Source organism: Megalops cyprinoides, chromosome 19 (assembly GCF_013368585.1).
Source record: "Megalops cyprinoides isolate fMegCyp1 chromosome 19, fMegCyp1.pri, whole genome shotgun sequence".
Taxonomy (NCBI): Eukaryota; Metazoa; Chordata; class Actinopteri; order Elopiformes; family Megalopidae; genus Megalops; species Megalops cyprinoides.
In genome coordinates, this window is record NC_050601.1 from 7,007,666 (window position 1) to 7,032,608 (window position 24,943).

Here is a 24,943-nt window from a genome sequence, read left to right on the forward strand (position 1 = left end):
CTTTGAAAAACACACAGGAAAAATAGAAAAATCGTAAATAAATTACAAATAAATGTATAAATGTACTCCCCTCCCGTATTTGTAGAGAAAGTCGACCCTCCCAAGCCCCCCCCCCCAAGCCTCCCCCGCCCCAGAAAAGAAACACAGAATCTAAATTAAAAAAAAAAAAAAAACTGCATGAGATTGACAGTCATGTAGCAATACCAGTGTGAGCACAAGTCAAGGGTCCTGTGTGTTAGCTTATACACGCAGATTCATGGGCACAGTCTAGAAAAACATTCAGCTCAGGGAGAGGCAAGCCCCTTCCCTCTCACTCGACCCCATTACAAAACGGTTTGTCTCTCACAGCTCCGCCGAGAACCACAGACACTGTAGCCCCCTCAACATCATTCCAACGTCTTTTTTTGTTTCATTTATTTTAATCCAATCTACATGCCCACCTTTACTCTTAAAACACCAAGAACAGACACTGTGAATACGGGCTGTCACCGGTGAGACAAGGGGATCCCGTGTAGCTCTGCAATACAAAGGCTCAGTAACAGCCGTGTAATTTGTGAATAAAGTGCTGTATGGACTTGAATGGGGTTGGAACATCAGGGTTGCCATTACCCTGGTTCGGTACCATCCCCTACACCGGGACATGGGTCCATTCACCATCTTGGAAAGTGATCTGGCAAGGTATTATAAAGTGACTAAATGTAAATCATAGGAAACATTCGTAAGTCCTTGGATGAAACTAAAGAAATAGGAAAATAGAACATCACAACTTTCATTGCATTATTCCCATTTTACGTTTTGAGCAGCAACTGTCACAGGAAATAATTACAGGACTAAAGACAGAAAGAGGGGGGGGAAGGGAGAGAGCGAGAGAGAATGTGGCCACTGGTTTACAACGGCACTGAAGCTCTACAGAAACGTGTTCTGGGTTTTAAACCCTCAGTCTAAGCCAATGCTCTCCCTGTACTTCCACCCACTGTAATCCTCATAAACTACTCCTTCCCCCCTTTCCTCCCCCCCTTCCCATTTAGTAAGATCTCTCCTTCACTGTCAAAGTCATGCAAAGCCATTTATCACCATCTCCACCGCTTAACTGCATCCAATATCCATCCATTCCCACCCTCTCACCTTCACACACTGCTGACTGAGAATGCATGCGTGTGGCCTGCTTTCCTTCCAGAAACCAATTAGCCTCTCCCCGTCTCATCTCGTTCTCTGAAAACCCCCTGCCCCCACTACCCAAAACTGTAATCTGTCACCATACACGACCCCTCATGCCTCACACCACTGGCCCTCCGTAGACTCCTCCACATTCTCCCCCTCAAGTAAAGTTCATTTTGCACAATTTGAGTACACTTCAGACAGACAAAAGCGGCCCCTTCCCAGCAGCGGGGTACACACCAATCATGGGTGTCAGCTGTACTCTACCCTAGGGTCAATGCCTCGATAGAGCTATTGTATTAATCCAGCTTTAAAATGCCTGGGTTCTTGAGTGTCAAGTTCATAAGTCACACAGCAGAACGCAAAACACTGCAGAACTGCTGACTGCTTTACAGTGTCAGCACAGGTCTGCTGTGAGTTGTTGACCAAGGGCTGAGTACAGGCAGCACATGGAAATATAACCATCGCCTAAAATCCATCCACCATCATCTGAGTTTTTGGGTCTTTTTTTTCACAGCATTTAAGAACAGTGCAAGCTAGATTATTTCATACTGTTTTGCCATGGGGAGAAAGTGTCTGGTCTAGCATCAAAACCCAAGGGGGGTACACCATCAAAGGTTAACATTTAAACAGTTTGACATTCAATGCAAAAATGTACTGTGCAACAGGAGGCTGGTTACTCCCCAGGCTAAAGAGAAACTCAAATCCTTCCAAAATAGTAGTACAAGAACGTTAACAGAAATGGCAATCATCACAACATATGACAGTGGTAGTAATAATACGATTTCTAAGCTGTAATATTAGTAAGAACAAGGTTACAAAAAAAGTCCTCAGAAGGAAATGATTCAGCATCAGTCCATCACTCCAACAATGTATTCAATGAATGAATGCAGGTGTTAGTTGGCCAGCACCACAGGCTGGAAGGCCTGACTAGGGTACTGCAGGTTATACCCTCCCAGCCCCTCCACAAATGGTGGCTTTTCCATGTAGGAAATCCCACCACTGCCACCAATGATTCCCACAGCAGGGCCTGGTGGGGGACTGGAGAAAGGGTCAAAGGAGGGGTGGGAGTGTGGGTGAGCAGGGTGAGGGTGTGGTGGCTGGAAAGGACTGGCATGTGGTGGTAAGGGTGGGGCATCTGTATCAAAATAGAGGGCACCTGGGGAGGCTGGGTAGACAAACTCTTTGGCATTGGGGGAGAGCTGACTAGGGATTTGACTTCCCAGAGAATGCAGGGAGAGGGAGAGGGGCTTGTGCTTCAGCAGCCCTGGAGGGGAACTGGTAGTAGGGGAGCGGGACAGCATTCTCTGCTGGGGGGGTACCCCAACTCCCGATCCCCCCGCTGATCCTGAACTGCCGCACTTCTTCATTTTAGTGGAACCAAACTTAGTGGCAGCAAAACTGGCAGTTGTAAAGGTGATCGGCTGCGGGGGTGGGCGTGAGTTGGGGGGCACTGGAGGCTGCTGCTGAGAGGGTAAATAGGCAAGGCCAGAGCTTGGGGGGGAGGGTGTTGAGGTGTTGGAGGAATGGGTAGTTGGATTGGTTGGGGTGCTGGGGGCTGGGTACCCAAATAAGCCTGGGCAAGATGCAGCAGAGAGGGGTGTGGGAGAACTGGAAAGGGAAGGCAGAAGGACTGGAGATACCTGGCCCCCGATTGGCACAAACACCTGAGCCTCTGGGTTGAACCCCAAACTTTTGCCCTCCTCTACTTCCATTTCTCCTTTGCTACCCCCGCTAACACCCTCAGCTCTCTCCCCGTCACCACCCAGGCCAGGTGGATCCTCCAGATACAGCACTTTCACCGCCCCTTTCTCCCCAATCTGATAGGACACTTCATAAGGATCGATCCACACGCTCAGCTCTGGGGGCACGTTCGCTCGCACTTCTTCCGTGTCCAGGCCGCTCCTCCGAGCCGCCAGTTCCACCACGGGATCCCGGGGGGCTCCCAGGTGGAGGCAGCGGAAGGCGGACCCCCGCAGAGGGGCCTCGGGGTACCAGTGACCCTCAAAGCGCGACACCAGAAGCCGTTCCAGCTCCTCCCCAAACAGGTCTGCGCGGCGGCGGGGAAGTTTGTTGTACAAGTACGACACAATGAAGTTCAGGGCTACTTTGACCTCCAAGTGCATGGCTGTGGTGGACAGAGGTGACCTGGTTAGTCCGCAGTGCAACACAAGGTGAGACTGATCAACAGCAAGGTAACACTTAAGCCTGGTTTTCTTATGTTCTGCCAATGTGTCGACTTTGTCCACACTACAGTTTGCAGATAAAGGTACCTTGGTTTGGACTTTTTCTAGGTTCTTGCTGGTAAAGCCAGTAAACTCTGACACAACAGAGAACAGTTGTGGCAGTGGGAAAAAACTGTTTGTCCCTTCCCTATCCTTCTTCAATTTCAAATTAAAGACAAAATGGAGAGGGTGTAAATAACCTGAAGGAAGGAAAAAAAAACAAAAAAAACAAACAGTGGTCCAACCTGTTGTGAGAAGGGTAACAGCTGCTGCAAGCTGGGCGTCACAATTTGTTAAGCCTGTCAATGATGTCAAATGTCCATCTCTCCTCTCCTCTCAAAAATCTAAAAAAAAAAAAAAGAAAAAACATAAAAGTAAATGTCACACATCTTGGGGGATGAATGCCACAAACTAAAGAGGACAGAGAAGCATGAAATATCAGGGCATTAAACTGATTCGGGAAGTGAGAGATGGAGTGAGCATACGAGAACATGGAGTGGGTTTGGTTCTGTGTGTGTGTGTGTGTGTTGGTTGGGGGGGGGGGGGGGGGGGGGTGTTACAGCTGCTATATGAAAGGCAGAAATCCTTGATAATCTGAAATCCCCTGGCGTTCCCTACTGCCAAAGGCTCAACACTTGAAGATTACATGGGCAGGGAGAGATGGAGGACAGAGGGAGGGTGAAACTGGAGTGGATATCCGCTGCTGGATGCTTCTCCTTTTCAGCACATCCCTCTTCCCTTGCAGATATGTACACATAAAATGGCAGTCGCTCGGGCAACCCGGTTGTAACTACATTTCCCAAAATACATCGAGGAGTTACCGTGATTTACGTCATCACTACGCGTGCACAGCGGAGGCGTCCGCCTCCGCATAATCAAAACAAAAGCCATCTCATTGACAGGAACGTTGGTGTTTTTTGGTGCGAATGCAATTAGCAGACCAAATTTTCACACTAACATGCTTTGCTGTAATGAGAAACTGACACCATATCGTAAATCTGTAGCAAAGAGGCTAAAATCGTAACAAAAAGAGGAATTCGTGGTCGGTCACTGCACTGAAAGGTGACATTGTTTGTCCAAGCGAACGAACCAGCAAGCAAGCAAGCTAGCTAGCTAAAGTTACCTAGCTAGTTAGCGAACGTTGGTGTGCTGAAGCGGAATGACATGGGAGAGACCTCGCCAGCTAAGCTTAATTGTCATAATCAAATTAAATCGAAGTATTTACTTCGTTTTATCCGATGCACCATGTAATTAGCTGGTAAAAAGACGACTGAAGTGGTTACCAGCCATATGGCTAGCTACTCACATTGAAACGGGCAATCGTGACAGATACTACTAGTTAGCCAGGTTGCTGGTTAGGAAGGTAACTTAGCTAGCCGACGTTAAAACCTATCCCATGTATCCAGTTTCTTATTCAGCCTGTGTCGCATATTTGTTTTATTCTTTGTGATCATGGGAATAAGGACCAAATCGTAATCAAACACTGTGGCATAAAGTCTAAGTGCCAAGTGTCGAAATGGTGGCTAGTAATTAGCTATCATTGGCTTCACTATCTAAACACTGCAGTTTCGAAAACTGACAGCTACAAAGATTGCATGCATACGCAAATGTATAAAGCTAGCAAATGTCGTTTGGAGAGAAAACGCTGCCGTGTTCTCAGTAGATTCATTTCGTCCAATGTCATTCAATGTCACTCCGTCAATGTCGTGGTTAACGTAAAATACATACTCTAGCTTCAACATTAGAAATGGCAAATTAAAGAGTAACAAAACTACAATAATGAAACTCACATTTGTCCAACCCTTGACCCACCCAGCTGAGCTGAACAAGCAGACATGTGGATTTATTTCCTCATAACATGGTGCCCTAGGCTGAAATAGAATTTGCATTTTTAGATGCGACTTGAATTAATGTGTCTTTTTCAACAGGAAGTCCTATAAAACGCAGAAAAAATGAACAACTACGCTGGATACAATAGTATCCCTTGATTTTATCTTGAATTGGCAGCGTAACGACATGGTAAACAGTAGCCCCATGATGAGGTGCACGGCCTATTAGAATTTTGAGTTAAAAATATCAATTTGTGTGCTGTAGTAGCCGAAGGGCAAGACTGGGAGTAATATCGCAATTGAGATGTTCTGGGATGGCTATGTTGAAAATGTAACTGCTATTAAATGGAATGGATTTGAAGTTGTTTTCATGCGTGCTGGATAGAGGGGGTGGGGAACACGTAGCTGGCTACGTCTATATTGGGGGAAAAACAGCCACACATTATTTATGCATGTAGACCAAAAATTATTTATGCATGTATACAATTTCTGGATTATTTCAGAACTATAAGTACGTGAGTCTTTTTCGCATAGAAATTAGCCAGTTAAACGAATACTGTAGTTACGTACTTTGCATCTTTGTCCTATATGATAATGAATTCACCCAATATTGGTAACACCTTACGCCATAACATACTCGAGGCACACACCGTTTGGAAACAATCCATAAGATTTACAATATACATTGTATGAAAGGCCACAGTTTGCTAGCCTCAAAATGGTTTCACACATATCTGGTGAAGACAACAATGAAAACACAGCTATATTTAAAATATAAAATATGCACCAAGGACATTTTCATTCCATGAAAACAACTGAGAGAAATGCATTACAGTTAACGAATAGTTGTGCAAAAACTTGCAAAGTATATTAAGCCCAATCATTACAATGATTAAATCATCCATTTAAAATGAAGTTAAAATGGCATTTTCAAAACATCAGCCTCTAAAATGGATGACAGCACCAATTACACAGCCTGGCTACGTTCGACACTAAGAGTCAAAAAATATATCAAGCATTCCTCCTAATCCGTTATATAAACTTGACTGTAGGGAAAGGCACGGTTTACCGCTGATATATAAAATGTATGTAAAATGCCATACATGTTTATACGCGGATGCTATGTATACTTACTGATGCCAAGCTTGTGTTCTGTTCCTGCGCTTTTAAGTCCCGTAAATGTAAGTGGAGTGGCAACCTATATGGCTTTGGAAATTAGCTGCTTATAGACAGTGCTAATGTCTTTTGTTTTATTTTATTGTATATTCATTTATGGTAGAAACGGGCCTCCGTATCAACAACCTACGGAGGGTAGATGCAACCCAAAGCAAACTTTACTGTTTGACAACCTTGCGCATTTATACCAGCTTCTATTGCCCGCACCGCCCGCTCTGACGTATTTTCAGGCTGGGACTTCTTTTCCGTGCTTTCTCCAATAACCTTTTGCATTGGACAGGCAATGAAAATATATTGACATAAAATACTGCAAAGACTGAGTCGACTAATTATACAGATTAATCTATATGCATAATTTGTATAGAAATATTTTCTGTAGTAGACGTTTATGCTACCTAAATGTAACTTTTGTAATTGATATACAACAATCTGAACATATTATATGCATTTTTCACTTTCTGCCATTAGTATATGATTGTAACCCCTTTAGATGTGAACTGAGCTAAAGGTTTTCAGTTACTTTTCATAGTAATCATTTATAATCACCAATTAAAACAGGAGCGATAACTGTGTCTAGTTTCTTTCGCGTCAGAATATTTCCGTTGTGATGGGAGTCCTGTACCTTTTTCTAAAAATACTAGCCATGATAGCAACAGAACTCCTATTGGTTAAGGAAGCAAAGAGCTAGCAGTGTATTGGTTGGCAAGAGTGGCCAGTCAGCAAGTTACGTGAAGGCTGAGCATAACCAGGCTTTGGCAGGCATCCTGGGTAATGTTGTTCCTCTGCACGATTCTACTAAGGTTGCTCTATATTTTTTTACGTTGTAACATGGTTTTAGTTAGCTGTGTGGAAGGCCAGATATTTATCTGAGGTCCTCCGCAATTTCTAAACCTTCTAAATGATCCTCTTACAGTCTACAGCTGTCAGTTTACTGCCATTCCTTCATTTGCATTAAAACACAAACACACAAGCAGGTAAATGGAGACAATTCTTCCAACACAAATTTATTTATACTGTCAAATCCCGTGTGCAGAAAAACACTGAAATTTTGTACAACAGGGAGCAGACTGTGGCGGTGTTTGCACTATGAATGTAATGAAGAGGGTACAGCAGTTATAGTCTTTGTTTTTGGCTCCCCATTCATTCACATCTACATCAGTCCATTTGAATTCTGGATGTGGTCAGACTGCAGAAATAGAGCTGTTGTGTTTGATGATCCAGCTTCACTTCCAACACATCACCTCTTCTTGAAGCCATACTTTTTCCGTTCATAGAAGAGATCTGTTTTGGAGCTGCCAAGGTTTACAATCTTGGGACAACCATCCCGCTGAGGGCAGAACAAAATGGTAAATGTCAAACTGGATGTAACACTGCACATCCTGGGTACCCCAGCCCTGGATGATGACAGTAACGCTGTTTTCAAAGTTCTCTTTAAACCACCAATGCCCCCCAAAATGGAGAGGAAAGCTCAAGTGGTTCAATCATGACAATATTTAATTGAATCAGGCGGTTAAGTACTTCACTCTAAAGAAAGTATGCAGGTGCTCTGACACTGTAGCCTGTCAATGAGCAATAGGGGAGACAGGGCCCTTACCTTTAAATTGTCGGTCATCCTGAACCTGTTTTTCCATTTATATGCATGCTAATTTAAGTAAAGATCACCCATCAGAAGCAACAGCAGCAACCAGTGGTCGTTTTATATGGCACATTTCTAGTAAAAGCCCCATAACTTTGCAGAATGGTAAAAATGTATGCCCTGCCATATATGTACCTGTTGTCTGGAAGACTGACTTACTGAATAGATTACTGATCATTATAATATTTTCTGTCTCCCCCATTGATACCTTAGCAGCAGCCAGTGGTAAATATATTTTGGGATGTTTCTGTGTTTACCTAATACTAAAACGTAGGCCCTTTGATACAGTTACCTGAAGTTGACTAACTGAATACAAGACTGGTAATATGCTTGTGGAATTAAGCACATTAATACAGAACAATAGTATTAACAAAGGAGCGATATCTTCCTTATAAGAAAAAACCCACCACAAAAACACACACAGGACAAAGTGCTACAGCAGGTTAACTTGTAAGAAAACTGAAGAATCGGCAGACACAGTCATGTGTTACAACCATGAAGATTACAAAGACAAGACTGATGTGGGATGAGCGGAACACAAGGGATCAGCACTGACGTCTTTCTCCTGGATGGTGCACTCCTTGCAGTAGTAGGCATCAGAGACTCCCGGCCCTCCGCAGATGACGCAGCGACCCTGGTAGGAGCCGTAGTTGCACTCGTCACAGATGCGCACCAGCGTGCAGGGCCTCACGTACGAGTCGCAAATGACACACTTTCCGTCACCTGAGAACAGAAGGAAGGAGCCAAGGGTGCGAAATGGGGGTTGGAAGTGGTCATTTCTAGGCACGGACACTGACTGAGGGGTGTTATGTTGCATCTTAAGTAGAGTACTCTTTTTTCCCCACAAGACAGAATAAAAAAATGCTGTTTTCATTCACACATAAACTCTCAAAGCAAGACGTCTGGGACATAAGGTAACTGAATCCCACAAAGCCTCAAGCTTATGATGAGGCTGCGTACACATGCATTGCAAAATTACACCACTCTGTGTGTAGAAAGCCCATCAATGAAAAAATGGCAGTAATGTATATTTGGAGCCAGAGGGTAAACATAGAAATTCTATCCCAAGTTAATTTAAGATGATTATGGGTTGAACAACTTACATTTTTCACATAATCGGCCAATGGCTGAAAAGTAATAACAGAACAAGTTGTCAACAAACAATACATTAGGTAGCTACAACATAATTAGCTATGCACTGCAGCTATACCATTAAGTATTCTGCAATGTTGCTACAGACGATCTTTGCTTACAGCTTAAGATAAACTGCAAAATACCGTCCAAAATGATGCGAGTTAATTTATTTTCGTTAAATTACTTTTTACCATTAATACAACTAGAGGAAGCTAGCCAGCACTGGTTTGGCTATGTGCTTTGGAATCACTTTATTACGCCAGCTAGCTGTCTTGTGTAATATGGCTTGGTTCATCTTTTTGAAGGAGGTTCGTGAAGATGAATTCTTATTAACCAGGTCAGTTCTATTGAAGGGTTCTTCGCTCCTCCACATACCAGCCGTTAACGGCAATACAAATCCACAATCTTCTCTCCCATGCCCTAAGTTGTTTCAAATTTTACATCGCACAATATTTTAGCAAAACGAAATACACTGATGTGTTCTTTAAATATATTATACATCTCACCTACACCAGCTTGTTTTCTACAAAAGATCAAGTCAGGGTGATGTTTCGCCATTTTGAATAGTGACTAAAGCCGCGACACCGGTACGCATGCGTAGTTTGTTTAGCACGTTCAACTTTGGCCTATGAACTTTCACCTTCGGACTCTGCCCTAACCAATAACACAATTCATATGTATTCATATACAACGACACTTAACGAGAGCTGTTCTGTACCGCCTTTAAACAAACCGTTTTTACTTAACACACAGTTTATTCAGTGATGAACGACGTTAATCCCACTTTGAGGTTCTAAGAACATGCGCACTATAGTTACTTGGAGTGGTCGGTTTCATGAAGTTTGGTAGGCTGGATAATATCCTTTTCAAAATCAAGAAGATCTTGTGAATGACACGTAATCCTGAAACCGTTTGCCAATATTATGGGATCAGTAGATCAACACACAACACAAAAATGAGTTTACGTTGCTTTGTGAACCCTTAACAACCTGTTATTTGAAACGGAAACCTCAATGCAGTAAATAGGCTGTCTTGTCAACAAAAATGTGAAAATGGTCAGTGATGTAAAACCCTGATAGTTATCTAGACACACATTTCAGCATGATTTACTTACTTTAAAAGCACCGTGTTGTTAAAGCATCAGTAGGCAACATTTAAAACGTCATTGCACCTTTTCATGAAACCCTTTTCAATTTTTTAAAAGTAGGCTAAAATATTTCGCCATATACGTGCACCCAGGAAAAAGAATCCTTCATCATGTATGTATGTATAATTCCTACAAGCTGTTTATTCTTAAGTATAAAACTAATGGATATAGATGACGTTTGTGTTTTAAACAGCATTTCAATATATTTGATTAAAATCTGAAAATCGCTGCCTTGGCCATAGGCGCGCGCCTTGACTGTTTGCATTGGTTTTCATTCTCCGTTGTTAATGATGTTCTCCCCATCTTTAGCATTTTTGTCTTTAAATTTTGACACAAATCACATTAGCCTGCATCAACCACGAGTCCGTTCCTCGAGCGCTGCTGTGGAGGTTTTATAGACGTTCTCCTACCGGGCGCACGACCACGTTGCCACTATCCTGGCACCTGTAGTGTAAGAAATAACCACGTGATTTGATTTATTTAATCTGTATGGTATTTTATGACACAAAATGAAGCACTTCATTTAAACACAGCACACACATGTAGGCTTTGAAAACATTTCTGTTAATAATTAAGCTCTTAAACAAACGCGTACACACGATTTTATGTTTCTTTTAGGACAACGAGCTCCCACAGTCTACATATACAATGGCTGACGTCACCATGATGCGACACATCTTTGTCAGTGAACAAAATGGCGTCCTACTGTTTGAGTGTCAACCGGCTCCAGGTAAGTGATTATTTTTTTGTGTCAAAATTCCAAGAGCTTATTTTTAAAGCTCAGCAGTAGTCACCCGTATATACCAAAGATGTATTAAGCACATTGGTCGATGGTAACAGGGATGCCTTGGTGCAAAGTTTTACAGGAAATAATCTGTTTCCTACGTAGCTAGCTAACCGGGCTATCCCAGGTCACCGTGTCCCCGTGTAGATCCGCTATGCTACGTCTTACTGGGTGTGAGTTCGTCACTACCGTGACAGTAGAGCTAGCTGAAGAGATAGCAAGCAAATACTCAAGAAAATAAATCTGAATACTCGCTCATGTCATGTCTGCTTCTGTGGTCTTATATGTGCAATTAGTTATAAACATAAAAGCGCTCAGATTTTTTGCAAGGTGATCACAAGGTTACTGTTATTCTAAGTGCGCAGTTGGTTCCCATAGCGCTTCTGTAAACGACAGGGGTCACAGTATGTCGAAAAACGGCATTTTGCTCGAGTAATCTGTGTCGCATCATTGTTATCTTGCTCCAAATGTCCTTGGCATTGCAGAGGCCTTTGTTTCAGGTGCTAATAAAAATTATGATGATGTTTTTCCACAATATTTTGTATTTTTAGGTAATATAGTTAGACTAGCTGCCCGAGTACTTTGAGAAAGTCGGTGTTATGAGGACAGACAGGTTTTTTTTTTTAATTTCTCCCATTTTGTAACAACCAAATGTGACTAATACGAGGCAGTAATTAGATAATGCTTGTTGTCATAAGCATAAGTAAATCTGTGGCTAAGGGAAAATGGCTATAGATAATTATGATCTCTGTCGGGTCTCACATCAAGCCAACAACGGCACCCGGTTACATTGATTCTGTTTTTAGTGACCATTTAGATCTATTGCTTGCAATAGTTTGTAAGAAATGGCTGTTCATGCTGTTATGTTTCAACAGAAAGTTTTGCAGGTGAATGGTTAATTTGTGATAGTAGTTTTTAGATATTCTTTGAATTTTCCCCTACCTACTATATAGTTATACAATAACTTTAAACACGAAATTCACCTTGCGATATAGCTTAAGTTACATTGTTACAAAAAATGCATTACATAGAAATGAACATACAAGCCTGGTTTTCCATTGCAAAGCACCTGTTCTCTCCTTTTGGAATCTCAAGGGGAGAACAAGGTGACAAATGACCAGTGTGTTGGTGTGGCTCCTTTACAATGACCCCTCCTGACCCCTTTCACCTCAGAGCTGAACACAGATAAACCGTTGGAAACGGGACTCTCTGTGTTGAATTTCATTTGGTATTTCTGGAGTTTTAGTTGCAAGGAAAACCTTATTATTTGAATATGTGTTTCAATAATAAACCATTAACTCACTTCTGGTTAACAGAACTGCTGTCCTTCAAATACACAGGTCTTGTGAGGTACAGGACAATATAAAGTTATACAACCTAATTGTAGTTAAAGGAGTTCAGAGTTTCTAGGTCACATGTAGATAAAACTAGTTGTAAAAGTTTGTGTGTGGTCTGCATTGGTTTTGTTGACAGAACTCTCTTGACACTGCATTCTGAACGGTTTGTTCTAGAACATTTTAGTCACTTTGATATTGTATTATGTAGGCTGAGGTACTTAAACTCATGTATCATCTCTATAAATGGATACTGTGAACTGAACTGGCATGCCCTGACATGGATTAACCTTAAATAAAAGGAGTAAATTCAATTTCCTCTGTTACCTTAGATGATTGTATGGTCAAAGAACGTTCATTTTATTTTACTAATGGTGGGCAGTTACAAAGGCGCACATACATTTTTCCTAATCAAAATTTTTGGCAATTCAGAAGCTAAACTAATACATAAGATTTTGTGTAGTGTGTGTCCATGCTAAATATGCAGTGCCTCTGACAAAGATGTACTTCATAATTAATTCTTCTAATGTAAACATAATTTTTAATGTGTGGATCACAAGCTATTTCTCCATGGAAACAGATTTGTAAGGATTCTGTTCATTATCAGTACTGGTGCTGTTAAGGACGTCTATATAATTAATTTTTTTGTTGTTCGCCTTTTGAAAGGTATTTAACATTTATCATTGGACCCTTTGGCTTCTTTTTGTGTTTGGTTTCATGTCAGTCTGAAATAAAGGAACCTGCTCAGCTGAACTGAATCTGAAAACATTACAGACACAGCCATTTCATCTGGCATCAGTTCTTAAGATGGTTAAACTTCTCACATTCTTTGATCTTCTGACAAAATAAGTTACCCTGTGCTCAGAAAAACCCTGCCTAGCCTGTCCTTATGAATCATGGTTAATGGTTAAGCTTAGGCATCACCATGTGATTTTTTTTTTGAAGACAAGTCTCAAATGTAGCTTGCCTTTAAATTAATTATCCTAGTATGAAGACATGAACAATCATGTGACTTTTTGTAAGACATAAATAAATGATATATAAAAGCAGTATAAAATGTAGCAAATTAGGCAATTCTACAACAGTAGGGGATAGCTGAATCTCTGCTTTGAACTGTTGTCATGTTATTTAACAATTCCAGTACAAAAAAGAACAACACAATTGTGAATTGGTCTTGATGTTCTGTAAAAAAAAAAATCTCTCAGTGTAATGTAATTTTTTTTTAGATTTTTAGCCATTGGCTGTTTCATTAATCGGAGAGAAAAAAAGGCTTTTGAAGGGGAACGCTGAGGGGAGTTGAGAGTTGTGACTTGGTCGGTCTTGACTTTCTTGGTCTGTTCTCAGTTCGTCTTTGGCGAGGGAGTGCGGTGGCTGCATGTGTCGGCAGCCTTCAGCGCCAAGGCCAAGGTGGCCATGAGCCGCTTCGAACCCGGCTCCAGCATCGACTATGAGCAGATGCGCTCGAAAATCAACATCGTCCGCAAGAGGTAAGACCCGAGGGAGGCCCCGTTGCCCAGCCAATACCCGCAGAAGACATTTTAGGATGTTCTTGTACCCTAAGCCTTATTTGATGTTCTTCAGTCATTTTTTTAAATTCAGTAAGTCCTGTTGTCACCTCTGTTTTGGCTTGAGTTCACAAATGACCCCAGATTTCCTGCATACAAAGAACATGAATGATGAAATGATGGTTTGTGATTCAGGAAAATAACTTTTTTGTAGTAAAGCTGTGAATCCTTAGTCTGGGAATAAATGATTGTAGCACTTATAAGAGCTCTAACTCAAACAGTACATTACTGTATGAACATTAGATGTTTCTTAAAAAACATTTTATAGGACTTAAACCTATGCTTGGATTTTATTCTCAGCTACACCACTAAATTCCCCATTACATATTTATAGATGCAAATGGACAAAATGTCTCCAAAGTAGCTAAACCCTCTGTGCACCATCCCCTTTCCAGACTCAGCCGGCCCCTGACCTTGTCAGAGAAGATCGTGTACGGACACCTGGATGACCCCGACAGGCAGGACATCGGGAGGGGCCGCACCTACCTCCGGCTGCGGCCGGACCGCGTGGCCATGCAGGACGCCACCGCGCAGATGGCCATGCTGCAGTTCATCAGCAGCGGCCTGCCCCAGGTGGCCGTGCCCTCCACCATCCACTGCGACCACCTCATCGAGGCCCAGATCGGAGGCGCGGAGGACCTGCAGAGAGCCAAGGTGAGGGGTGAGAGGTCAGGGGTCGGGGTGGCGGGGGGGAGGACGGAGCCTCCAGGTCCAGCTTTCAGGCCGGAGTGATGAGACAGGCTGAATGCGGGGATGTGTGAAGAAGGCAGAAGGAACGATGGGTAGATGATAATAATTTACCAGATGAAAAACAGAATAATAATTAATGCTGTTTTGAGGGAAACGGTAAGGACAGGGAGACGCAGGGACTGTATGGAAGGAATTACAGTAGCGGTGACACCTGTTGGATCTAGTGTAGAAGGTCAAGCTGAGTGACGGGGATTAAAGAAATTAGGCACAGGCTGTCGCTAAGTGCGTCTGTCAAAGGGATTACGTAAAGGACATGGAGCGGCAGTGTGGCGTAGTGGTAAGGAGCAGGGATTGCGACCGAAAGGTTGCTGGTTTGATCCCTCGCTGGGGGCACTGCTGCTGTACCTTTGTGCAAGGTACTTAACCCAGAATGGCCTCAGTAAATATCCAGCTGTATAAACGAGTGACATGTAAAACTGTAACCTACGTAAGTTTCTCTGGATAAGAGCATCTGCTAAATCACAGTAAGGTTATGTAATGGCACACTGAAAATACAATGGTTCTGTCTCTCTCTCCTTGTGACTCAGGAGGTGAACCAGGAGGTGTACAACTTTCTGTCCAGTGCTGGAGCCAAGTATGGAGTCGGCTTCTGGAAACCTGGCTCAGGAATCATCCACCAGGTACTGCAGTAGGCTGCTGCCATTTATGAAGTTTATTGTACAGTTGTCAGTTATTTTGAGCTGCTCTTTCGAAAAGCATGTGATAGTGAGATTACCTGTGGTGAGGGAGATGGACGTGGAAATGTTGGGCACTAGTGTTGTATGCTTAGCATTGCACTTAACCTGATTTGCTTCACTAAAAATATCTTGCTGTATAAATGAACTGAATGTAAATTGTAATTTATGCTAGTTGCCATGGGTAAGCACATGTAGCAGACAAACACCAAATATAGAATTATTGCTGTAGTGCTCTGCTTTAGACCTTAATTTTCCAAGAAACTGTGTATATTTACTCTGTGTGTTAATTTTTCTTCAACCTGTAGACACTAATGTCTTTGTCCCTGATGGTGGCTAACTGAGCTTCTTGTTACCTCTGTAAGATCATCCTGGAGAACTACGCCTACCCCGGGGTGATGCTGATCGGCACAGACTCCCACACGCCCAATGGCGGAGGCCTGGGGGCGATTTGCATCGGAGTGGGCGGGGCTGACGCTGTTGATGTCATGGCAGGCATCCCCTGGGAGCTCAAATGTCCCAACGTGAGTTGCCGTGACAGCCTGACACCCCATCTCTTTCTCTCTGTCTTATAACACTCCTTTTCTTTCACAGTATGACATGAATTGTCCCTCTGTCCCAATCGTTATTTTATCATTATGTTGTTACTTACTGTTGGTTGGTAACTCAGATCTGCCGCCGCACACTAAAGCAATACCAGTGACCTGTACCCATGTCTGTGTTTGGCGCTGTTCCCAGGTGATCGGTGTGAAGCTGACAGGTACCCTGTCAGGCTGGACCTCCCCCAAGGACGTGATCCTGAAGGTGGCCGGGATCCTAACTGTGAAGGGGGGCACTGGGGCCATCGTGGAGTACCACGGGCCCGGTGTCGACTCCATCTCCTGCACTGGTGAGGGCCCGCTCTCTGTATAAGGCATAGAGGGGAATGATACTCTTGTAGTCTTTAAAAGAGGCACTCCTTAAACAAAAAAATACTAAGATGGAGTGTAGACATTAGCATATTACTTTGTCTTTTTGCTGATGCTCTTATCCAGAACATCTTAACATATAAAGGGTTGATTGTAGTTTGCAATGTGAATGATTTCCCCCTCTCCCTCTCTCTGACTGCAGGAATGGCCACCATCTGTAACATGGGCGCTGAAATTGGGGCCACCACCTCCGTGTTCCCCTACAACCACCGCATGAGGACCTACCTAGAGAAGACCGGTCGCGCGGGTCAGTGCTGACACTCTGACACGTGAGGTCTTTCTCTCACAGAAGTCTCACAGAAGCGTGTCCCTCAGTACCCTGTCTCACACCCACTCTGTATCTCTCTGTCATTACCCTGCCCCCCCCCAGACATCGCTGCGCTGGCAGAAGAGTACAAAGACGACCTGGTTCCTGACCCTGGCTGCCACTATGACCAGGTCATTGAGATCAACCTGAGCGAGGTGAGTCCTTCAGCTACGCAGAGCACAGCAAATTACCCCTGCATGTGTGCCGTTAGGCAGATGCTTTCACCTGGGGAGGGGTGGGACCTTCAGTGCATGCGATAATTATGATCCCATTATTAAGAACAAAACCTGAATACATGCACATGCATTTATCCTAACGGGTGCTGGGAAGGTACAATTAATACTGAAAAGACTGGATTCCCCACGTGGTATTTAGGGCTCCCAGGCAACATAATTTGCATTATATTTTCACCATTAAGGTGAAAAAAAAACCTTTAGGTTAAGACTTTTATGGTCGAAACATTGCAAATTTAATCATTAAATCAGCTGGGGTGAAGATCACTATAAATGCAGTTGACAAAACTAAAAACACATGGGAACACATTGATCAGAATCATTTTGCTTATGTTCAAGTGCGTATACAGTATCATTTGAAAGACGTGCGGCTAGTATGCATTTAAGCTACACAAAGTGTATGCAAAAAAGGCTTGGAATTTTTAAAATGAATATAAATGAATTGATATGTTATTCATTCTGGATCTTTCTAACAATGTTACATTAATGTCTGTTGCAAACATATACACACACGCTGTAAGACTACAGGATATACTGGCTGCTATATCAAATCCAGTGACGAGGTGGCAGTCAGTGAACGTGTCTCCTGTGTTTCCTCTCCATTGCAGCTGAAGCCCCACATTAACGGGCCCTTCACCCCCGACCTGGCTCACCCCGTGGAGGAGATTGGGGCGGTGGCCGAGAAGAGCGGGTGGCCCCTTGAGGTCAAAGTCGGTAGGCACTACACTCAGCCCCATAGCACAGCGCATAAATGGCGCCTCCTATTCACACTGTCATGTACTGCGGTCCAGAAACGGTATCCTGTGTACAGGTTCTCTTCAATATGGCTCAGTTTTGTGGGAATTTTACCCTTGGAGCAATACGAATGATTGAAAATCTTAAACAAATCCTCATTCATTGAAAAGTCATGGAAAACATGAGCAATTTGAGTGGGAAACCCTGTCCACAGAAGTGTGTGTGCCCTCCCAGCTGTCTCCCATCCTTGACTTGACTTGGGTGACACGTGTGTCCCTTAGGTCTGATTGGCAGCTGCACCAACTCCAGCTACGAGGACATGGGCCGGGCTGCCTCTTTGGCCAAGCAGGCCCTGGACCGTGGGCTCAAGTGCAAGGCCCAGTTCACTGTCACTCCCGGTTCGGAGCAGATCCGCGCCACCATCGAGAGAGACGGCTACGTGAGTCAGAGCGATTTGTAGGCCTACACGTGCCTCAGTGTGGGGCAACCGATGGAAATACAGACAGATGGTGACACAACCTCTCACGATAGGAAGTACTTAATACAGTTTATCTGCTTCTGACTGCAGGCTAAGATCCTAAGCGATGTCGGAGGTGTGGTTTTGGCCAATGCCTGCGGACCCTGCATTGGACAGTGGGACAGGTAAACAGGACTCTCTTCAGTAAAACGCAGCTCTGACGCGCAAGTCTGTGTTAGGAATCTGTGGTCTGAACAGTGGAATCTTACAGCCGATTCTTGCTTTCAGGCGTGATGTGAAAAAGGGAGAGAAGAACACCATCGTCACATCCTTCAACAGGAACTTCACTGCCAGGAATGACGCTAACCCTGCGACTCATGCCTTCGTCACCTCCCCCGAGGTACAGGCCGTGACTCTAAACGCCACACGCACGTACACACACACACGTACGTTCACTCTCTCTCACACACACACACACACACACACACACACACACACACACACACACACACACACACACTCACTCACTCACTCACTCACTCACTCACTCACTCACTCACTCACTCACTCACTCACTCACTCACTCACTCACTCACTCACTCACTCACTCACTCACTCACTCACTCACTCACTCACTCACTCACTCACTCACTCACTCACTCACTCACTCACTCACTCACACTTGCCTCCTTATCTAGAACCTAAGGTAATAAACCTCTCACATTCTAACATTCTAACATTCTAATGCATCTTGATTCCTAAGACCTCTCCATCTCTCCTTCCGTCTGTCCAGATTGTCACTGCCCTGGCCATCGCCGGCACCCTCAAGTTCAACCCAGAGAAGGACTACCTGACCGCTCCAAATGGTGAGAAGTTCAAGCTGGAGCCGCCCACGGGCGACGAGCTGCCCCTCCGAGACTTTGACCCGGGGCAGGATACCTACCAGCACCCACCCAACGACGGCACCTCCCTGCGTGTGGACGTCAACCCCCAGAGTAACCGCCTGCAGCTGCTGGAGCCTTTCGAAAAGTGGGACGGCAAGGACCTGGAAGACCTGCAAGTGCTCATCAAGGTACGTGAGGGAGGGGGGAGGGCGTCAGCTGTGTTAATTCTGTTCATATTGTGAAAATGTATGTAGGGATGCTATTACTGCAAACCAATCCCATGCAGAAGCACTGCCACTGCTAGCCAATCCTGTGCAGGGATACTGCCACTGCTAGCCAGTCCCGCGCATGGATACTGCCACTGCTAGCCAATCCTGTGCAGAGATGCTGCCACTGCTAACCAATGTCATGCACAGCCACTGACTCTGGGACACATGGGGAAAAAACGTAAGTATCATAAAAGCAATGGGGGGCGCAGGGAAAAGGGTGTGAGGGATGGACCACAACAGCTGCAAGGCCAAGAGAAGACAGAAATCTGCAGTGAACAGCTGATCTAGTGGAGAGGCAAATAGAACAGATGACTCAGGTTAAAGAAAAGCTGGGTCCAGCTGGCATTTTGAGAGGCTTAATCTGCATACTGCCCAGCGCCTCTCACGAGTATTGAGGGAGTGGATGCTCATTTTCTCCCCCCCCCAAGGTTAAGGGCAAGTGCACCACAGACCACATCAGTGCTGCCGGCCCCTGGCTGAAGTTCCGCGGTCACCTGGACAACATCTCCAACAACCTGCTGATCGGGGCGGTCAACATCGAGAACGATGCGGTTAACAAGATCTGCAATCAACTGACAGGAGAGTTCGGGGGTGTCCCTGACGTGGCCCGGTATTACAAGGTAAGCATGACAGACGCATATCATCTCATCATATCATCATATCATAGAGCACCTGACTCTGCAACAGTGTCGCATGGTATCTGTGGGATGAGCAAACAATGATTATAAGAATCTTACCTGGCCACATGTAATCCTGGAAACAGTTAATCAAATTAAGCATTTATAAATGCCTTTGACTTGGTGTATTTTTACGGTACGTCCAGACAGAGAGTTGCTGGGGTTACGTACAGATAGCCATTCTCAAGGAAATTTTATTAACTATATGCTCCAATAAGTTTCAATTTCAATACATTTCAATTCATTTGAAATACTGCTATCTGACTGCTGGCTTTTTCATAGGAGAGCAATAGGTTCCATTTAAAGAGGGCATTTCAAGCTGATAAAGGTCATAATTCAGGACTCTTTTCTCATATCTGGATTCCATAGGTTTTGAAATGACTGTGTTTGCATACCGTGTTTGTGTGTGTGTGTGTGTGTGTGTGTGTGTGTGTGTGTGTGTGTGTGTGTGTGTTCTCCAGTGTACATTGTGTGCATTGCATTTCACTAGATATCCATACACAGAGCTACATAATACACATGAAAGCAGTAGCAAAGTGCTTATTCAGCAGGATTACTGTGCTGCTTGCCTGAGGCGCAGTTACAGTGCACTGCTCATGCACGCTGCTCTGTTCTGTGCTTGCGTGCTGCACTGACCCCCCCCCCCCGCAGAAACATGGCGTGCAGTGGGCCGTGGTGGGGGATGAGAACTACGGCGAGGGTTCGAGCAGAGAGCACGCTGCCCTAGAGCCCAGACACCTCGGGGGAAGAGTCATCATCGTCAAGAGCTTCGCCAGGATCCACGGTACGGGGTGGAGTACTGTGGGAGGAGCAGCAGACAACTGAGAGAGAGGGGAGGTGCACTGAGAGAGAGGAGGTGCACTGGGAGAGAGGAGGTGCACTGAGGGAGGAACAGAGAGAGATGCGAGGGGCAGAGAAAGAGGAAGTGCACTGAGAGGGAGGGGCGGGACACTGGGGTTTGGTGTTACAGAACCAGGAAGTGGATGTGTGAAGTGGCAGGGTTAGTATAAACAGTGCAGGTTTCTGTAGCCATCATTTACACCCTCCTCACATGAATTGGGGAAGAGTGGATGGAGATGGGTACACGTACATGGCATTCTTTGTCACCTTACACCTTACACTTTTATGCAACATTTTTAAATACACATTAATATTCCCTCCTACATCCAATTGAGGCAGTTCTCTCTTCTTTTCGCTCTCCCTCTCTCCAGAGACCAACTTGAAGAAACAGGGCCTGCTGCCGTTAACCTTCTCAGACCCCCATGACTACGACAAGATTCGCCCAGATGACAAGATCTCCATCAAGGGCCTCAAGAAGTTCGCCCCCGGCAAGGTGAGCAACACTCCCTCCCCCCAGGAGTCCTTCAGGACCTCTTCTGCTTGATCTGGTTCCATTTGGGTTCACTTGTTGTTCATTTGTTATCACTACATCACTATACCCTTTTCTGTGCATCATTTTTGACCTGTGACCTCCCCATATGGCAGGACATCCTCACTCCAGACTGTGACACAGCTCAGTGGAGAAACGCATCCCCAGTTTTTCCCCTTTCACTACCTCACAGCAGTATGCCGATAGATTGCATGAGTCAGGCTCCACCTCAGTGCCCCCTCTCCTCCCTCTCTCTCCCTCAGCCGCTGACGGCCGTGATTAAGCACAAAGACGGCAGCCAGGAAACCATCCAGCTTAACCACACCTTCAACGAGACACAGATCGAGTGGTTCCAGGCCGGCAGCGCCCTCAACAGGATGAAGGAGCTGCAGCATTGAGTGGGGGGAGCCGGGAGAGGAGCGGTTGATGCAGAAGGGGGAGGGGCCACACAAAGGGGAGGGGTTATACCCTAGGATGTGGGGAAGGCATAAAAGGCACACACTCGTACATGTACACATGCCAGTCCACACCTTCCATTTTTTACATTTATGTCCGTACTGTATAGACAAGCCAGCTGTACGCAAAAAGGGACCGTTCCATGCCCCCACAGACACACAGCACGTCCTGGTGCCAGTAAAATGTGTGTGTGCACCAAGGCAGTATTTCTCACCTGTAAAGATTACGTTTATTGACACATAACGCACTCACTCCTGAACAAGACTGAAGGGTGTACGCATAGTTTGACAGTGAAAGCTTTGGCACAGGATAAAGCCACACTCCTCCAGACAGCAGTTTCTACACTGTCACTCCAATGCGGTTCTTGCGACTCTGGTTTGCGCACGCTGTATAGTCTCAGTTGCTGTCAATGATTGTGCTACACTCTGCAACAAGGTCCTCACTCATTCAAACGCACACTCACTCTACTCCAGTATAAGCTGCATATGATGTTGGTGCTTTGTGTTTGTATTGGAATGCACTGCTCCACCCCCAGGTGTACATACTTTGGGGTTTTTCACAAATCCTGCACTGTCTTTCAATGCGCACGCACATACACACACACGCACAAAAGCGGGTACTCCAAGATAAGGTCCTTACATATTTTTGAAAAGTTCCCCTCTTCGTGTCATTTTTTTTTTTTGAACTCCTTTACTGAATTCTACAGAGGTCAATATTTCCATATTTTAAAAAGAGAAGTTATTTATTTATTTTACTGAAGAGTGAAACGTGGATCTAGTCTATCTTGTTTTGTTTCGTTCATTGCCGTTTTGATGAGGAAACTTTGGTTGAATTTCCCTTTGTATTCTGCCCCAGGAAGAATGCAAACCCTTTTTCCTTTGGGTTATGTATTTGTATTTTTGTTTCTGTAAGAAATCAGACTTTTGTGAAAAGCAATGTCCCCACAGACTCAACACTGATCTGACATCCTCAGGACCTGTAAACCAAACCAAACTTGAGCCACAAAGACAAAGTAAAAGTGAATTTTGGGCCTATCACACTTTTTATGTCTCCTAGGTCTGCGACTGTCCTCTGATGAGAATATTGAATGTTTAGCTACAAATCTCTGTGGGCCTATATGCAAGAAATACTGAGGACCTCTGGGTAATGGGAGCTTTATTGCTCTCTCTGTACTAGACGCACACATACAGATTTTCTTATTACCTCCCACTAAGGGGTAACCACTCCAATTCCCAGAATTCCACACTCTCACTCTCTTACGTGTGTTCCCTCTGTTTCTCCTTGTATTGGAGCATTTGATCGTCCTGTGTTCATACTGTTTTTGTCTCTTTTCCTCCTCTTGGCAGAATTAAGCTCTTATCCACTACAGTGGGCCGTGACATAAAGTGACATTTCAATGAATAGCAACCTCTTTGCCCGTGTGTGTGTGTGTGTGTGAGCAAGAGACAGAAGTCCATGGGGTGGAAGTGCCTGAATTTGTGTTTCCTGTTTGTGTTTCCTGAATTTGTGCTCTCTGTCCAGGGGTCTTTTTCTCATATGTGTGTGGCTTTCTCCTATCTGTTGCATGATCAAATGGGTCCTCTCCTAGCGCCTGTCCTCAGTCTTTGTGTTACCGCCAGTGATAATGCTCAGGCTGTAGGATAGTTCACCACATCCAGATATTGTCAGAATATACGCACAATCTATCTAGTGTACGAAGGCCTATGCATTGCTGCTTGGTAGTACGTAGAGAAGCCATTGTACACAGGTTTTTTATGCACCCTAAACATTTTTTCTGGTATTGAATCTCTAGATGGTGCAATCAATTTCAAGAAACAAAGAACCAAAACTAAATGCAGTGGAGTACATTAAATTGATTCATTTCAAAACTCTGAAGCCTGCCACAGTCCTGTTTGGATTTCGTCTGGGACTTGAAATTTTTTTTGCCATATCGATGCTGCAATTTACGGTGTAATCTGAGAATGTGTAGCTAATGAAATTGTAGCTTAATCCTTAAATTGCTGCACTTAACCCATTGCAGCACTAAGTCAGCTGATGCACATGTTGTCAGAGACAGTGTGTGTGTGGGGGGGTGTAATTTTAGCTGTGAAGCTTGTATAGGCAATAATGAACAAGGGATGTTGGCAGCTGCCGGTTTGATTGCTCTGGTCACAGGGCTCCTTCCTGTGTGGGAGTAACCCACACAGATAGTCTTTTATGTAAAAGAGAGACCTTCCTGTCCATTGTCCTTCCAAGGATAAAGCCCAAACCAGCAATGCACTGTATCTTTACAATCCAGTGATCACATTGCTGCTTGGAGAGTGCTCATGTATACAGAAGAGTACTGGAGCATGAACTGAATGGTTATGTGTGTCTGACCACACCAGCTCCTCTCTGCTGCTCCTGCTCTGTGTGTGGAATACAGTGGAACAAGCTTCCTTTGATTAATTTCTGTGTTTCCTGGCCGGAGTCAGCTAACTGGGTAACTGGGGAGGGAGGTCTGACACATCAGGAGAGCAAATTGTCATTAAGAAACATAGTCAGTCAGACTATGGGCTGATATTTCTGAACAGGTGCGATGAAGGTTTTGGTGGGGTCTTGCTTTCCCAGACCCAGCCAGTTTCTAACCCTTGTGAAAATGCAAGTTGTGGGGGTGGGGGTGGTATGGACAAGGGCAGCTGTATTGTTTGATTTCCATTGAATTTTTGTAGGTCTTAGAGATGGAAATGGTTTGAGTTACCTTTGTCAGAACATGGATTGGTGCGATTCAGATGATGGTGATTGGCTTCTATACGTGAAAATCTGTCATAATCCCCAATATGTCATGTTTGTTACATGTTAAACGCTTTACTACCTTCTAAGTGGATCTTACTAATCAATTGCTTGCCTGCGACCAGTCTTTTGCAGTAATCTCCAGATGCCTCAGTCATTTTAAAGTGTTTGAAAAACACACCCAAGAAAGCTAAAGTTCTGAATTTTCTCATGGCAAAACACATGTAACATTTCACAATGAACTGTAACAACTGTTTAAATAATATGTGACTACTGAGCTTTGGGCCATTGGTCAAAACATAAACAGAATATTGACCAACAGTATCTGTTTATGTTGTATCTGGAGCAGTTATTTGTGGAATCTGCACCCCTCGTTCAGTGTGATAGAGTGCCTCTGACCTGTTTGATTTGCTTGCGATGTAAAA

At 44.3% G+C, this 24,943-nt stretch overlaps 3 protein-coding genes across 3 annotated transcripts; 1 reads left to right on the top strand and 2 right to left on the bottom strand.

Annotated features, from left to right (window-relative positions):
* Positions 1 to 136: 136 nt before the first annotated feature.
* Positions 137 to 6,556, bottom strand: LOC118794144 (protein Tob2). Its single transcript, XM_036552328.1, has 3 exons — positions 6,347 to 6,556; positions 3,629 to 3,727; positions 137 to 3,286 (listed from the first exon to the last, which is right to left on the bottom strand). Exon 3 carries the CDS (start codon positions 3,282 to 3,284, stop codon positions 2,055 to 2,057), a length of 1,230 nt encoding a protein of 409 aa, XP_036408221.1. The 5' UTR covers positions 3,285 to 3,286; positions 3,629 to 3,727; positions 6,347 to 6,556; the 3' UTR covers positions 137 to 2,054.
* Positions 6,557 to 7,416: 860 nt separating this feature from the next.
* On the bottom strand, positions 7,417 to 9,739 carry LOC118794155 (PHD finger-like domain-containing protein 5A). The gene is made up of 4 exons (XM_036552338.1): positions 9,665 to 9,739; positions 9,128 to 9,151; positions 8,581 to 8,747; positions 7,417 to 7,715 (listed from the first exon to the last, which is right to left on the bottom strand). The coding sequence occupies exons 1-4, from the start codon at positions 9,714 to 9,716 to the stop codon at positions 7,626 to 7,628; spliced, it is 333 nt and encodes a 110-aa protein (XP_036408231.1). The 5' UTR covers positions 9,717 to 9,739; the 3' UTR covers positions 7,417 to 7,625.
* Positions 9,740 to 10,983: 1,244 nt separating this feature from the next.
* On the top strand, positions 10,984 to 23,198 carry LOC118794131 (aconitate hydratase, mitochondrial-like). The gene is made up of 17 exons (XM_036552307.1): positions 10,984 to 11,035; positions 13,768 to 13,910; positions 14,384 to 14,642; positions 15,266 to 15,358; positions 15,778 to 15,936; positions 16,151 to 16,301; positions 16,523 to 16,627; positions 16,751 to 16,842; positions 17,529 to 17,634; positions 17,937 to 18,094; positions 18,224 to 18,297; positions 18,401 to 18,512; positions 18,906 to 19,184; positions 19,694 to 19,885; positions 20,594 to 20,726; positions 21,154 to 21,275; positions 21,575 to 23,198. The coding sequence occupies exons 1-17, from the start codon at positions 11,000 to 11,002 to the stop codon at positions 21,707 to 21,709; spliced, it is 2,349 nt and encodes a 782-aa protein (XP_036408200.1). The 5' UTR covers positions 10,984 to 10,999; the 3' UTR covers positions 21,710 to 23,198.
* The last annotated feature ends 1,745 nt before the right edge of the window (positions 23,199 to 24,943 follow it).

Excerpts from the sequence above, each read along its gene's own strand:
- LOC118794131 (XM_036552307.1), top strand. The coding sequence starts at position 11,000 with ATGGCGTCCTACTGTTTGAGTGTCAACCGGCTCCAG. Across the intron at positions 15,937-16,150 it reads GGGAGCTCAAATGTCCCAAC|GTGATCGGTGTGAAGCTGAC; the intron begins GTGAGTTGCCGT and ends CGCTGTTCCCAG. Across the intron at positions 16,628-16,750 it reads AGAGAAGACCGGTCGCGCGG|ACATCGCTGCGCTGGCAGAA; the intron begins GTCAGTGCTGAC and ends GCCCCCCCCCAG.
- LOC118794144 (XM_036552328.1), bottom strand. The coding sequence starts at position 3,284 with ATGCACTTGGAGGTCAAAGTAGCCCTGAACTTCATTGTGTCGTACTTG.
- LOC118794155 (XM_036552338.1), bottom strand. The coding sequence starts at position 9,716 with ATGGCGAAACATCACCCTGACTTGATCTTTTGTAGAAAACAAGCTGGT. Across the intron at positions 9,152-9,664 it reads TAGAAAACAAGCTGGTGTAG|CCATTGGCCGATTATGTGAA; the intron begins GTGAGATGTATA and ends ATTACTTTTCAG. Across the intron at positions 7,716-8,580 it reads GCACCATCCAGGAGAAAGAC|CGGGATGGTTGTCCCAAGAT; the intron begins GTCAGTGCTGAT and ends TTCTGCCCTCAG.